The sequence below is a fragment of the Belonocnema kinseyi genome, chromosome 6 (assembly GCF_010883055.1).
Source record: "Belonocnema kinseyi isolate 2016_QV_RU_SX_M_011 chromosome 6, B_treatae_v1, whole genome shotgun sequence".
In the NCBI taxonomy this organism is placed as follows: domain Eukaryota; kingdom Metazoa; phylum Arthropoda; class Insecta; order Hymenoptera; family Cynipidae; genus Belonocnema; species Belonocnema kinseyi.
Genome location: NC_046662.1, coordinates 89477212 through 89494163, shown reverse-complemented (window position 1 = coordinate 89494163; position 16952 = coordinate 89477212). Strand labels below are relative to the sequence as shown.

The following is a 16952-nucleotide window of genomic DNA, read 5'->3' as shown; positions in this document are numbered from 1 at the left end:
CATTTGGCGAGAAAAAAAATTCTCTTTCATCACGACAACGCCCGAGTTCACACGTGCTTCGTTTCAATGGCTAAAATTGAAGAACTAAAATTCGAATTGGTCTTACACCCACCGTATTCACCAGATTTAGCCCCCAGTGACTTTTTCTTATTTCCAAACTTGAAAAAATGGCTCGGTGGACAGAGATTTCCAGACAACGAAGACGCCATTGCCTCTGTAAGTGCTTATTTTGAGGAACTTCCGAAAACGCACTTTTCTGGAGGATTAAAAAAACTTGAAAAGCGATTGACCAAGTGTATAGAGCTCCAAGGAGATTATGTTGAAAAATAAAAAAAAATTTACCCAAAAAAAATTGTTTTTATACTTCATTCTAAGGACTTATTGAACTACCCTCGTACTTATGGACGTTTTCTTTGAATATACAGTTCAATTTTGAACATTTATAATGGACAATTCTAAACTTTAAAGTTTTGTAATCCAAGATTTCATGATTTTGAAGATCAAAAGTCAAGATTTTACCTTTATTCTAAATCGTCCAAATAAAGAAGAATTGTATACGTAAATCATTAAAATTACAGAATTTTTCATTGCGAAATTTGAAAACGACTTTTGAAAATATTTAATTGGTAATTATTCAATTTGCAAGATTTGTATCATAAAGTATGTGATTTTGAAGCTTTTTTACTAGCTTAATTTTAAAAGTTCTTTAATTTGGGATATTCATAAATTAAAATGATATCAATTTTGAACGAATTAAAAAATTATGTACTTCATTTCTGAAGACTTGTAATGTTTAATTCTTTAATTTTTAATATTTTCATCTTAAGATTCTTCCATTTTACGGACGTATAAATAAAAAAATCTGAAATTTGGATGATTTTGAAAATTAACAAATCACACTTTTCAATTCTAAATCTTCCAATTTCACGAAAATTTAAACTGGAAAGTAGCCAATTTTCAAGATGTGTATCATAAAGTATGTAATATTTAATTTTTTTTTTAATACTTTAATTTTAAAGATTTACAACTGAAGATTTATTGATTTGGAATATTTATAGATTAAAGTGATTTAATTTTCAACGATTTTTTTAAAATATGTACTTCAATTATGAAGATTTATAATGGAAAATTGCCTAATTTTTAATATTTGCAAATGAAGATTCTTCAATTGTATGTATAAATAAAAAATCTCGAATCTGAATTTAAAAAATTAAAAGATCGCAGTTTTCAATTTTAAATCTTCCAATTTCACGAAATTTTAAATTGGAAATTAGCCAATTTTCAAGATCGATACTTTAAAATTTTAAAGGTATGTAATTTTAAAACTTTTTTGGGGGGAAGCTCGATATTAAAGAGTTACCTTTAATAAAATAAAATTTATTTAAATAAAATAATTTAAATAAAAATTTAATAAATTTAAATTTGTTCTATTTTCAAAACTTACCAGAGCAGATTCATTAATTTAGAATGTTTATAGATTAAAATCAAATTTAATGTGAATGTTTTTTATAAATATTTCTTCTATTGTGAAGAGTAGAAACAACAGCGTTAATTAATTTGTTTGTAAATGCTTATAATTTTTACACAGGTTTTACATTATTAAAAAAAGAATGATAATTCAGGTACCTGGGGCATTAGATAACTTTGTGTAAATTCCATGACTTTTCCAGATTTCCCATATCTTTCTCACAAGTCTATGTCTGTTCTATGTACATCTTCCAAGTCTCATAGCAGCCCTCTAAATAAATAGGTTTAATAACAATAGTAAAAATTTCTCAATAAATACAGTGTACAATGTATATTTTTCTTTCTGATCCATCTACAGACTTAATTATTATTTGAAAACTCGCTTTATTAATAAGTCTGAGACGCCTATATTCAAGCACTTTCATTTAAGTAAATCTTCTAATAAAAAATTGATAAACACGCATTTCTATTTTCATTCATAAAACACAAGTGCACGGACAATTTTATCAGTCGTATGATTCCATGAAAGAATAATACTAATACTAATAATAATAATAATAATAATAACAATAATAATAATAATAATCATCATCATCATCATAAAATTACAAGTTAGATCATATAAAGTAATTGATTTACGAAATAATCTACAAAAGGGTTCTCCTTTGAAGTTGATTATACAAAGATTACCACTGACACACGCCGCTCTTTCTTTTTTGAAGTACAATCACCCCAGTCAAATAACTAAATAAATATTCTCGATTCAAGTCCAAAATTGAGAAAGATTCGTTATTTCCATTGAAGAAAAGTAATCGTATTGAATATGTGTAATCGGTGAACGCCAGTAGAAAATACTGTTGACATTGCATTGTAAACTTGTTCTTAAATTTATGAGTTCCGTATACCAAGTGCCTGTTCGAGTTCCGCCCGCTTTTGTTGTACTTTCGTGTAGAAATACCGACAAACGGCTTCTTGAGCCCAGGGTTGGAAATAAAATTCGGCTCTCCTTTCTTCCTCTGGGTTTCCTACCACATCCGTCATCGTTTTCAGGTCTCTCGTCTGTGATATGATCCACTTGTTGATGAATTGCTGCGGATCTTTGGCAAAACTTAGGAAAAACTCCCGATTCGTTTTCAGCTGTGTGATGGTGTCGACCGTTTCGTGAATTTTGTTGTCCAAGCTTTGAATCTCCTGCTGACTTGCCGTTGAGAGCAAGAAGTTGTTCATTTGTGTTTTTAATGTATCATCAACTTCCACGTCAATGTCGTAGCAAGCCGTTTGCTTAGTTTCGGTTCCTAAAAACAAGAGTTAAAAGATGATAGAGGTAAGTAGTGGCTCAGACATCACTCCCCCCCCCCCCCCCCCCCCCCCCGCTCAAATGATCACAAATTCAGGATAAATTCATAAGACCTCAAAACAATTAAAGTTCAATTCTAAAGAATTCAAACGAATTCGCAACAATTTTTGAAATCAACAAAATTATATTGATTTCCGTAAAATTGAAATGAATTTAGATGAATTTTAGATAATCGATCAAAATTCGATGGAATTCAATCCAAAGAATTAAAAAGAATTCAAGATGAGTTCCAAAAAGTTAAGTCTCTTCAAAATTTCAAACTCCTAATTTCTAACACAAAAAGTGACTAATTTCTGCAAAACAACTTAAGTTATAAATTCAAAATAATTGGAAGGATTTTAAAAATCGAAAACATTCTATTGACTACAATAAATTTGGAGTGAATTTAGAGAAATTTAAAGAAGATGAGAACAATTAAATGAATTTCGTAAAAAATCAAGATTAATTTAAAAAGCAATCAGGCGAATTTAAAACAATTTAAAATTATGACAAAAATTAATTGAATTTAGTATAACTGAGAGGATTTAGAATAATTCAATTTTTTAAGAAGAATACAGGGCGAATTTCAAATCAATTGCAAAAAAGTATTTGAAAATCTCTTCAAATCTTTGAAACCGCACGAAATCCCTCACTTCTTGTACATGCATTCTTTGAAATCCATTAAAAAATTACAATTTTTTTGCTATTAAGACCCTTGAAAATCACTTGAAATTGCTCAAATCTCTTGGAAATAAATGCCTTGGAATCTTTTAAAATATCCTGAAATTATCAGTTTTTGAAATCCCCTCAAACTATTATTATAAATAAACAAAATTCTAAGAATCGTCTTTCTAAAACATGTAAAATAATTTCAAATATTTTGAAATCCTGTACAAATTTGTAAAGTTCTTGAAAAGTCCCAAGGAATTTGATTCACTTGATTCTCAGCATGAAATAAATACTTTTAAAAAGTAAAAAAAAATAAGAATTCAGGTTGAATTCGAAAAATTAATGTGAAAACTCTTAATGTCTTTCAAAACCTACGAAATACCTCACTTCTCTTGAATAAATTCTTTAAAATCTACTAAACTATTATTAAATCCCGTAAAATTATTGAAATATATTAAAAACTCCTTGGAATCCTTTAAGATTCCCTGAAATATTTAAAATCCTTTGAAATCCTACGAAATACATCACTTCTCGTAAATAAATTCTTTGAAATCCACTAAAATATTATAAAATCCCGTGAAATGTCCTGAAATCCTGGAAAATGTATTAAAATACCTTGAGACCTTTAAAATCCATTAAAATCATTGAAATCCTCGGAAATCTGGTAAAATAACGTAAAATCTTTTAAAATATCTTAAAAGCTTCTGTAACATCGTTCGATATCTTCCGAAATTCTTGAAAATGCATTATATTCCAATATTTTAAATGCTTTGAAATCCATTGATCCAGATTCAATTCAATACAAACTTCCAAAAAATCTATTCATGGACTCGGATTGAGTAAATTCGGAAGACTTCAAGTGATATAAAAAAATTCGATAGAATTTAAAAGAACTCAGGATAAATTAATAAGAATTCAGGATTAATTTAAAATCTCTTCAAAAATTTTAGAACCCTACGAGATAACTTCATTCTCGTGAATAAATTCGTTGAAATTCACTAAAATATTATTATATTCCGTGAAACTCTATGACGAAATTTCCAAAATTCTGGAAAATGTATTAAAATACACGGGAAGATTTAAAATGCCTTAGAAGTTTTAAAAACACCCTAAAATCTTAAAAATCTCTTCAAATTATTGAAATCTATTAAAAAGTTCACGATTGGTAGAATTAAAGTAATTAAGTGACATAATTAAAAGTTAGAGTATGGGCTTTAAATTAGGGTGAGCCGAACAAACAAAATTTTTGAATTTAGGTTATGGCAAGCAAAAATCTTTTTTACATATCAAAACGAGTCTTCATGATTTTTTTGTTAGATTTTTAAAACGATATCTTCAGTTAGCAGAAACTTTTTGAAGTCTGAAACTTTGAAAACAGTTATTTTTTTAACATATTTCAATGTTGCGTCGCCATTTCTTCATCGAATTAGTTTTCACTGTACCAAATTCATTCATTTTGATGTAACAAACGATTATCAAAAACTTTTAGCAAACAAAAAAATTCTGGTGAAGATAATAAGATAATCGAAGATAATAAAAAATGGTGAAAAATCATAAATGTTTTTAAAAAATCCCGTTTAGGGGTCTTTAGGGACCTAAAAATATATCTATGTTTAGAAGGAAACGAAAAAATAACAATCATTAAGTTTTTGGCGTATCATTAAGTAAATTCATATTTTCCCAGCTTCAGAAAATTGTCCTGTCGCGAAAGATTTTCAAACATTTTTATGGTAAAAGAAAATTCTGGTAATGAATATAGTTACACAGAATATCATTTTTATTTCAAAATTAAGGTTTCGAAGATAATAAAAAATGGTAAAAAATCCTAATTTTTTGTATTATCCTTTACGTGGGTCTTTTAGGATCTAAGAATGCATATAAGTTTAGAAGGAAAAGCAATATCTCACAGCATGATCTTTTTTTTTTGAAGCTAGAAACATATTATTTTGCTTAATGATATGCCAAAATCGCAGTTATAGGAATTTTTAGTTCCTAAAAGACTCCTAAAAAAGATAATAAAAAAATTTATTTTTGTCCCCAATTATTGATTATCTTCGAAACTTCGATTTTAAAATAAAAATTATATTCTACGTAACTACAATGATCACCGGAATTATCTTTTACAATAAAATTCTTGGAAAATCTGTTGATACATCAAAATAAATAAATGCGTATATTAAAAACTAATTCGATGAAAAAATGGTGAACGTACATTGAAATATATCGAAAAAATCACTGTTTTCAGAATTTCAAACTACAAAAAGTTTCTGCCAACTGAAGATATGGTGTTAAAAATCTGAAAAAAAATCATGAAGACTCATTTTGATATGTAAAAAAAGATTTTTGCTAGCCATAATTAAAATTCAAAAATGATATAGGGTACCGTAGGGACCAAATCTTTAAAATAGGGTACTTTTGGGGCCTTAACTAAATACAAGGTACAATAGGGGATATAGGGACCGGTCGGTGAGGCCTGGTCGTTTTTAAAATCAAGTACATACATTTATGCATGTAATTTAAAAAACTTAACACTGACCTTCAACACTAATAACGTGATTGATGACGATAGGATCTGGGGGATGAAGCAGTGGATTCAAGCGTGACGGAATTTCTGCAAATTTCATTCGCGGACAAGTGAAAATTTGTTCCAGATATTTATCGCAATTGATATATTCCCTTTCGTGACCATCTTGAAGTTTGTGGGTTTTTATATATTGCCACAAAGCAGAGATGATTACTGGTCGGGTTTGAGTGTGAACTCCAAGTAATCGAGCGAGGCGGGGGTCCAGTTTGAACTGCAATCAAAATTATTTAAAGATTAGAAAACAAAAAATCAAAATAGAAAAAACAAAATTCACAATAAATCAAAATTTAGATTTCTCTCAAAGTAGAGAAACTGATAAAACTCGAAAGGAAAGGGACTCGATCACAAATCGAACCAGGGAGGCCGCTTTTAAGTAGTCCGGCTACTGGGAAAGCTAGTCAAAGCTATGTCCATTTTTTTCTGAAATTTGGAATTAAATACAAAATTTGGCAAGGATATCAATTACTAAATTAGGTCACAAATTTTTATGCTGATTAATATAAATAAAATGTTTTTTATATAATAATAAAATGCAAATTTAAATGCTGGTTTGACTCGATTCTAGCTACATTTTTGATTTTAACCTGGAAAGGGCCCCTAAAAATTAAGTGAAAGAGGACACATTTCTCCGCAAAAAAAACCTCATTTTTATGATTTTTCATCTGATCGATCCAATAGCCGGACTACCTTAATCAAAAAAAATTCCCGGTCATTTCCCGGTTTTCAAACATTTTCCTCCGCCAATGAAATTCAAAAACTCGAACTATAAAGCTAGAAATTTTTCCATTTGAAGTAATAAAAACTGAGTTGCAAGTCATTTTAAGCAATTTTAAGCTAGAAGCATTAAAAATTGAACGATTACAGTTTTCTATAAACTGAACACTTCTTAATTTAGAGGTTCAATTATTTTCATTTTAAATACTTTTAAAATCCTTAAAAACTAGTTCCAAATTTTATTTCAAAATCTTGCAAAATCTATACGTTGTTTTAGATTTTGTCATTACTTAAAATTATTCATTATATATATTATTATTAATTTTAAAAAATCCTGCAAAATAAAAAATATTCCATATTCATTTTAGAGAATTTTAGAAATCTTCTTAAATATTATCTTAAAATTAATGTTTCAAAATAAAACATCTTTTTCAATTCTCCTAGGCACTTTAAGAAAATGTTTTTTATTCTTTTGAAGCCTTTTACAATTCGTACAAGACTTAAAAATTTTTGTTTGATATCTGCAAAAATCTATTTTTTCTTTATTAAACCCCTTTGGCGCTGAAATTTCTGTACGAGTAGTCGAATTTTTACTGTATACGTGGCTACTTCGTTCAAATTATTTGAAATAATTCCAAATTTTACATTAATTTTGAATTATTTCAGAACTTCAAAAAATCTCTTCAACTTACTCGAACTTTTTCTAGGAATAATAGGTGTTCAATATTTATTTATACAACAAACTTCAACAATCTTACTTACAAATTAAAAGTTTTCAAATAGAACAATTAAAATTGCAACGTTCGAATTTTATTTTATTTTTTTAAGTTTATAATTTTAGACTAAAACAATATTTGAAATTTAATAAATTTAAATATAATAATCAATAATAATAAATTAAAACAAATTAATAATAATTATGAATATATTATTTGCAAGTTATTTTAAAATTGAAAATATTTTACAAAGTTTAAATCTTAAATTTTCAACTGTTTCCAAATTGTCTTGTAAAATCAATTTTATTATTATTAGCTTTTTAATCCTTAATGTACAGTTCAATTTTAAAAATCATTATAATTCATATTCGCAGTTGATCAACCAAAAATTTGTGTATCCAAAATTGTCGATTTCAAATGCTTCTAATTTTCAATATTTTAAGTTTTTAAAAAGGCATTTTTTTAATGAAAGATTTTCGAATTTAGCATTGTAAACTGAACGATATCATAATTTAAACACATAAGAATTCAATTTATTATGTTTTTAAACTGTTAAAATCAAACTTAAGCAGATTTTTTTGTCTAATAATTTGTAAATTCCTGGTCAAAAAATAAATTCACTGTCAGTTCCCGGTCTCATAAAATTTCCGGTTCCCCGGTCCAGTGGCCCCCCTGTCTAACGATCGAATTTGGACAACACACTTTTGAATGTCTCCATTCAAATAAAAAAAATAAAATAAAAAAGAGGAAAGGGAGATAAGGTAACCCCGAAATCCGCTTCCTTCCTTCACCTTTTCTCTCTTTTTTAAATTTCTATTATTTTTCTTTTAAATCACAATTAAAAAAACATTTTTTTTTAAATCTACTCAAGATTGATTAAATAAAAAAGAAAGGATCGAGAAACTTAAAGAAAAATAGTTGCAATCGTTGGTGTTCTGCCTTATGAAAATTGTAGAAAAAAATCTAAAATGCAGAGATGGTCATTTCTAAAATCTTATCTTCAAAGGCTCCAAAATATTTCCGTTGCAGTGTACTTTTCACATACCAATTAATAATAATATTATAATCCAGAGGTTGAATTGATGTTGTATATGACATTTTATTTTTATTTCAAACGTAAAATAATGTTTTTAATGAAAATCAATATAGGTATCAATAACGGATTGTAACTTTGTTAAAGGAATACATAAAAACGTACCATTTACATACAAAACATAAAAAGCCAATTAAAATCTAATATTTCTAATGCAAAATTTCCACATCCTCTGAAAATTTCAGCTAAAATTGATCAAATTTGATAATCAGATTCTTGTCTTTTTTTTTGCAATATAAAAGAATTTTGTAAATGAGCAAAGAATCATTAAAGGAACCAGTATATTTTATTTTCAAGAAACGAATGATCAACTTTAAGGACAGCAGCATTATTATGAATTTAAAATTACCTGCAAGGGCTGATAGTCCAGTAATAGGAGAATTGTGCACCGGACATTTTTATCCCCAGGTCTCTTGACCTGGAAACCGTCAGTTTCTTGGGTCGTTAACGTGCGATGCCATTCTACTAAATGATTGTCGGGCCCGTACAAATCCTTATCTAATTCGATTACCAGACTCTTGAAGAACGACGAAAATTTCCTCTTCACCTGTGAACAAATTAATTTAAAGAAATCAGGGTTCAGTGTCCATCCGCCCTTTATCATTTTATCTGACTTCACAGACAAAAATGCTCTCAAAACAGGGGAAATAGACTCATTTTTCACGAAAATAGGGGAATAAATTCTTTTAAATAAAATTAATGCAGATACGTAGGTACCATACTGAATTAAATACGAAATGCTTTAAAGTCTAAGGATTTTCAGTCAAAATATGCTGCATTTCCAATCGACGAATTTTCAATAAAACACTTGAATTTTTAAACAAATACATTGTTTTTTACCAAATAATCAAATTTTAAAACAAAAAAGATTAAACTCCAACTAAAAACAACTAAATTTTAAACCAAATAGTTGCATTTTTAAGCCATTCGCTTTTTTTCGAAAACAGTTGAATTGTCGATAAAAAAAGGATTAATGGGATCCGCTGCACTACAATACGCCATCTATTTTTTCAATGCAGCCAAAATGTGGACTTGCGAAAACCAGGTAAGATTTTTAAGAAGCATTTTCATTTGTGTTTGAAAAGATTTTTTTTTTAATTATTTGTTTCATAGTTTAAAATGATTAGTTGATGAAAACAATTAAGATTTATCGGAAACCAAGTGTTACATGTGAAATTTTCATTGTATACAGCGAAAAAACACGTTCTATGTTAAAACTGTTTTCGTTAAAAGAGGTATTGTTTTAGTACGTTATATATGTTTCAACACATTATAAGCTTCGATTAACTTACCTTGACACGAAAATGAACTTATAATAAATTTCTACTGATTAATACATGAATTATTTACTATTTTTTTTGCATTTTTTTAACCAAGTATTTTGCTACATGTACTAATGAAGTTTAATTTTAGCTTGTAATGTGTTGAAACTTATATGACATGGTAAAATAATTATTTTCTTTCCAAAAACAGTTTTACACGAAACGTGTTTTTTCACTTAATACGGCGAAAATTCTATATGCAGCACTTAGTTTCCGACAAATATTTATTTTTTGTATTCCCTGATTATTTTAAACTAGTAAAAACAATGATAAAATTGTTTTTAAGTTCAATTTAAAATGCAACTAAAAATGCTACCTGTTTTCACGAGTTCGTGACACTAGCGCACCCAAAACTTCAGATTCAAATACTAGAAGACATGAATTTTTAAGGAGTCAGTACCACATCTTTTTTCAAAACATCAATTTTCTAAAAACTACAGATTCTTGTAGTTAATATGTGTAGAAATGTTATAAAAAATATTATTTTGTTCAGAACGTTTAAGAACAGGTTGAAAAATGAAGATCAACACAAGAGTCTCGAGCGCGCGTTTTTCTCAAAACAATGTTTTTTGACCTGGTTGACATCATTCAGAAAAAAATATTGAACCGATTGAGCTGCAATTTTTACAGCCTATTCTACAAATGTATATACTAGAAATATAGTTACCGATTAATATTGAAATCTTTTTAAAAAATAATTAAAGTAAAAAAAAATTGACAATTTTACAAATACGCCTTTTTGTATTTTTTTGTCGGATTCAAATAATCTCGGTAATTTTTTTTTTTTTTGATGCTTCAAAGTTGAGCTATTGTGTCAACTAGTTTCAAGTAGAACTAACTTCAGGCAGCCATACCAGCGAGATTTGTAATAAAAAACAGAAAATAAAAAAATTTCTGCATTAGTTTTTAATGTCATCTTTTATGTATAAAAAGTTTTAATAAATAAGTTAAATATTGCTATGAACAAAAATTTGAAAAAAATCTATAAGATGTGGTTGATTTTTCAAGCTAAGTAGTCCATTTTTTTAGAAAAAAGTTGACTTTTGAACACAAAAGTTAATTTTAAATCAACAAAGAAGAATTCTTAACGAAGATCGAATTTTAAAACAAAAAAATTTAACTTCAACCAAAAACAGTTGCATTTTTAACAAAAAAGGTGACTCGTAAACCAAGCGAGATGAATTCTGAACCAAAAATATAATAGTCGACTTTTGAAGCCAACATGAATTAACTTTGAGGTGAAGTAGAGGATTCGTTTAAAGAAAAAGGGGTGTGAAGTCTGTTTTAGTGAAATTACCTTGTTAGGATCATTCTTAGTATCATCTAAAAGTCTTCCTTCCACTCTCAGCTCCCAAGAAGCCACACAGCCTTCTTCACCTTCTCCAGGTTCCTTCGCTGGATAGAAAGTGTTCGAAATAAATATTCGTAGCTTTCTTTTCTGCTTCATGGGACGTTTCAGAGCCTCCTGTATATCCAGGCGTTTTCTCATTATTGTCGCATCGAGTTTTCGCTCAAATGCGAGAAGATCCATGTACGCTTGCGACTCTGGTACCAAGTCGCGCACTTTTTGCGGCAGGATCTTATCCGCGAGTTTTTTCTTCTTCTTGGATGTGGAATGTGAAAAATCACTGTTCCAAAAATACCTAGATGAGTTTTTTTGGAAATCACAGGTTTAAAAATTAAAAGGAATTTGGAAAATGTCGTGCAGTTGTGCTAGGCCTTGATTTGTGATGAAGTCGACGTGAGTTGTTGAATGGTGATCTGTAAATCTCAAGAAAGAGCGACTAATATTCCATTCAACCTAAAATTTCATCAGAAGCAAACGTATCAACCACAACTTGAAAGCGCGGAATCAACCGATCTTAGGAAATAGAAAAGGGATTTGAAAAATCAGAGTATCTACCAGTCGGATGATTTTAAATTCTCGGTTTTCTCACGGTCGATTTTGTGTTTTCCCGGTCTGGGAATTACATTTATTTTTGACACTTCCACGTCCTAACTCAGAATTTTAATACCTTTTTTACTCCAAAGTTCACTCTTCCAAATCAGAATTATATTTTATTATACCTACTTATTTTTTAAAGCCAGGTATAACTCAGAATTTTAATTCTCTTAAAAAACTCCCTGTTCAAATTCAGAACTGCAGATATTTCTTTCAAAATACTTTGTTCCAAATCGTACTTACAGTTTACATTTTTTGGATTTTTAATATTCATTGTAGTAACATCGAATGAACATTCGCTTTCACTGAATCAAGTAACCGGTCATTTCCCGGTCAAGAAAATTCTCGGCGTTTTTCCGATTTTCCGGACAGGTAGACACACGGATTTAGAAGTGTAAAAGATACAAAGAGAAAAGATGTGAACGGAATTTGGTTTTAGGATACGATTTTATGAAATAGAACTGCTCTTCCTTGATGAATGAACCAACATGGATATTATTATGAAACGAGATATTATTACCACCCAATAATCAATGAATGGATATGAAAAATAATCAAAATGGTAATTATTTTAGATGATGGATGCACATACGGTTTTTGTTGGGGCATGGGAATGCGTTGATCTGCATTTCTTTTTCCACCTGGCGGAGTTGGCATGGGAGGCTGCCGCATTCCCGCATAGGGTTGACTTGGTCTCATTATGCCTCCTGGTCCAGGTCCTGCAGTTCCCATTTGAGGAGGTGGCGTGAAACCTGTTCTCTGCTGCATCTACGAATAAAAATGGTACGAAATTATTTTCAGAGTTCATTGAAATTGTCTTCTTCTAAGCTTCCTCGTAAAATATCACAGAAATTTAGTAGAAAAATTACAAATATCAGGAATCAGTGCCAAAACTACTTGAAATAGGGGAAATAGGAAGATAATAGGGAAAAGATTAAATATTAACTTTTACACGTAGAAAAAAAAACAATCTTTTTATAAGAAATTGTATAGATTTGAAATAATGCTACATCATTTTTTACCTGTTTCTGATATTAAAGAATTAATTATTTTAATTTCATATATTTAGTTAGCTGAAAATCCATTTACGGCGTTATAAAAAGGCCCGACAAATATAAAGATTGTTAAATAGAGAATTTTTATAAACTTTAAATCGATCTCATAATCAAGAATATTTCCTCTTCTAAAAACGCCTTGCTTAATAATTCAATCGTCACACTTTTAAGTTTATATAAATATTTCTATCTAAGCTTTGCTATATTATCATTACTATAATTAAAATTTTGAATGTAAATTGAAAACAACTCAAACTGTTTTAAAATCCATAATAACACATTTTTAAATATTTAGAGATCTACAAGTTTTAGAAACAAAATCACTTGAAATTCTTTGGAATCATTTAAAATAACCTAAGGTCTTTAAAATTTGTGCAATTTCTTCATATCCCTGGAAAATATTGAAATCCCTAGAAATTTCTTAAAATAAAATTTAACTTATTCCTTAAAGTTGTCAGGAAATCTGTTAAAATCCCTTGAAATCGTAAAAATTAATTCAAATAAGAAGACATCATTTGAAATTCCTTAAATATAAATTAAAATAAAATTATTTATTAAATTTATCTTTAGAAATCCATTCAAAGAAAATGTACGCGTGTGAATCTCGCGTTCATGTACCAAGTTTGTTATTTTCTAATACTGAAAAATAAAGTATTTAAAAATCCATAACAAGATATTTTTAAATATTATGAGTTGAAACAATTTTTAAAAATAAAATCTCTTTTAATTCTTTGGAATCTTACAAAATAACTTAAAATCTCACAAATCCTTTGAAATCTGTATGTCTTTCATATCCCTTGAAACCTTTGAAATCTGTAGAAATATCTTAAAATAAAATTTAATTTATTCCCTAAAGTTATATAGAAATTCGTTAATATAAAACCTCTTTAAATCCCTTGAGAACTCTGAAAATCGTAAAAATCCATTAAAATATGTAGAAATCATTTGAAATTCCATAAACATCAATTAAAAGTATTCTTTAAATTACTCTAAGTAAACCATTTAAATAAAATTTTTAATAAAACTTTAACTATTTAAAAACTCACAATATAATAATTAGTAATCATTAAGAGTACTAAAACTATTTGAAGCAAGTTAAATAATTTAAGAAATTATTAATTCTAGTTAGTAAGCCATGTTTGAAAAAAATCTTGGATACTTTATTTTAATGTTTTCACGAAATCCAATATTGTTTATGTTAAAAAAATGTACATGCACAATTCATGATACATAAATTGTATCTACGTGCAACATCATCTGTGCTTACAATTTTTTAAGGTAGCAACCCAGGAAACAAGAAACGATTGACCGCGTTTCAATCGTATTTCAAGTCGTATGAAATGTGTATCTTAAAGAGGAATGGCAGATTGCTGACGACAGATTAGAGGTACCAGTGAATCGTAGAATTGATTAGTTTACGATTCACCAAGAAATATTTCGTTATCGATTAAAAAACGACGGTAAATCGTAATAATACTATTGGGATCCGCTGGGCTTCAATACGCCATCTATTTTTTCAATGCGGCCAAAATGTGAACTCGCGAAACCCTGAGGTAGGATTTTGATTTGAGCTTATAGCAACCGTTTTTTAATTATTTCACATAGATTAAACTACTAAGGGGACGAAAAATATTAAGATTTATTGGAAACTAAGTGTTACATATGTGTAATTTTCATTGTATATAACGAAAAACACGATTAATGTTAAAACTGTTTCTGTACAAAAAATGGTTATTTTAGTATATTATATGTTTAAATAAATTAAAAGCTCCAATTTACTTACCTTGACATAAAAGTAAACTTAAAATAAATTTTGATTAATTTATACATGGAATATTTACTATCTAAAAAATTATAACCTAAAAGTTAGGTTATACAATTCATATTTCATTTCTACTCGTGTATAGTTAATATTTGTTGCCTATTTTTAACCAAAAGTTTTGCTATATGCATTAACTAAAGTTCATTTTAGTTTATGATGTCTTGAAACTTATATTATATAGTAAAATAATTATTTTCTAGACTAACACAGTTTTAACAGGAAATGTGTTTTTTCACTGAATACGATAAAAAATCTGCATTGAACACTTAGTTTCCGAAAAATATTCATTTTTTTGTATTAACTTATTGTTATAAACTAGTAAAAACAGTGCTAAAATTGGTTTTAAGTTACTTGCAGCCACTTCCCATTCCCTACAATTAAATAATGAAGAGCCTAATCTGCATTATACAATTCATCGGACTTCATCAAACATCAATTGTATAATGCAGATTTGTTTCTGTAAAAGGGAACCTGCACTTTCTCCATTCAGTTTGACATCCTTCAAACTACATTTCATTGAGAACCTGAAACGATTCATTCGTTTCTTCTGCCAATCGTAAATCACAAATTGAACTTAATTTAGTTTTTTAAAGTTATGTTCTCCTATTCAGAATGTCTTAAAACTATAGAAAGAGTACATCTCCGAATGTGGCTTGGCAGATTTAATTAAGTCCAAATAGCTGAGCAATTCAGAGTCCCAAAACAATTGAAATGCAACTTTGCCAATTTGGAATTTTAAGATACACATTTCCAAGCGCTCCAGTTCAATCGTTTCTTTTGTCCTGGCAAGTTTCATTTAAGAAGAAGAAGAAGAGTTTTTAAGATTCTGAATTTTCTGAATTTGGTTTTTAGTAGTTAATAGAAGTTGTTTAAATTTCAGAACTTATTAAAACTTGTAATTCTTGTTGAATTTTGACCTAGTCGACCAATAATTGTTATAATATTATTGACATAATGGCAATCTTTATAAGAATTTATACTAAAGAATCTTTAAAGTGAACAAATAGACCATCGAACTTTATTGCGGTTAATTTCAAAAATATTAAATTTGTATAGATTCAACGAAAAACTATTCTAGATCTAGAGTTTTATTAATTGTAACAGATATTTCTGGAATAGAAAAATTTTGTAGCTGTACAACGAACGATTGTATTTTCAAATATCGTATATTTAAAGTGAAAAGGGAATTTTTTTGAGAATAGAGAAAAAAAGGGAATAATGCAGGGGAGTCGGGAAAAGACTGTGAACCCTAAAATGTATTTAAATAGAAAATAAGACGAAAAAGACAAATCCGGAATTCCAGTATAAAATACGCACCGGAAAATTGGGTCCAGAATACTGACGCAAATTCGGCGGCACAGATGGTGGAGGATACCTTTGTGGTGGTGGGCCATTGCTTCCCGTGTTCGGAACAGGAAACCTCTGCGCCATGTTTACTTCCTATTAATCTGTACATCAAAATAATTTAAAATGTATCAAGAATACGTCATATATGATCAAAAAACTGTTATTAGTCTCTTCAAATTCCAAGGAACGTGACTAAGTTTAGCTAACAATAGGCATTAAGTTTAATCATGAGTAATTTTAAAAAAGTTTATAATTATTATGAATTTAACACTGCAATAACATTTTAATCTTGAAAGAAACTTCTGTGTTCATGCCTTTTTGAAATAAGATCATAATTCTGAACAAATATGCCTTTGTACTCGTACTCCGATTTGGGGTCAACATAACCTCAACTAAAAATCATCTTGTGTACGTCAATATTGCCCAGCTATACAAATGAAGTTATTTTCTGAGTTATAAAATGGCAATTAAGTCAATTATTTATAGGGAGTAATTAAAATGCGTTTCACAAACGGAGAAATAGAATTTTCTGTGTAAATTTGACACACCTAACCGCCCCAACATGGAATTAAATTGATACTTCTTATTTTTAAATCAATAGTAGTATAATAATTAAGTTTGCTAGATTACCGAGTGAATTGTAAGTCAGCATAAGCATAAATCCTGGTGAAAACGTCGAAAATCACAACATTAAAAATTAACCTACGTAGGCTTCTAACGCTTGGCCTTGGCAACTCATTGAACTACACCACTCTTCACTGGGTAGTGCTGCCAACCTGATTTGGGAGCTTTAAAATCAGAATAGCCAATGAGTGGAAAATTAAATAATATCTAAAATTTTGTATCTTAATGTCCATAATTTTCAAAATGTAATCATCCTCTTGC

The 16952-nt window shown here is 28.7% G+C and overlaps 1 protein-coding gene across 2 annotated transcripts; it reads right to left on the bottom strand.

Moving 5' to 3' along the window:
• Positions 1 to 1783: 1783 nt before the first annotated feature.
• LOC117174809 (brahma-associated protein of 60 kDa) lies at positions 1784 to 16834 on the bottom strand. 2 transcript variants are annotated; one of them, XM_033364187.1, is made up of 7 exons: positions 16698 to 16834; positions 16038 to 16168; positions 12436 to 12611; positions 11199 to 11544; positions 8929 to 9126; positions 6009 to 6267; positions 1784 to 2762 (listed from the first exon to the last, which is right to left on the bottom strand). In XM_033364187.1, exons 2-7 carry the CDS (start codon positions 16149 to 16151, stop codon positions 2356 to 2358), a joined length of 1500 nt encoding a protein of 499 aa, XP_033220078.1. In that variant the 5' UTR covers positions 16152 to 16168; positions 16698 to 16834; the 3' UTR covers positions 1784 to 2355. The 2 variants fall into 2 exon arrangements, with proteins under 2 accessions (XP_033220078.1, XP_033220079.1); XM_033364188.1 differs by having other exon boundaries at positions 11199 to 11529; positions 16698 to 16833.
• Between the last annotated feature and the right edge of the window lie 118 nt (positions 16835 to 16952).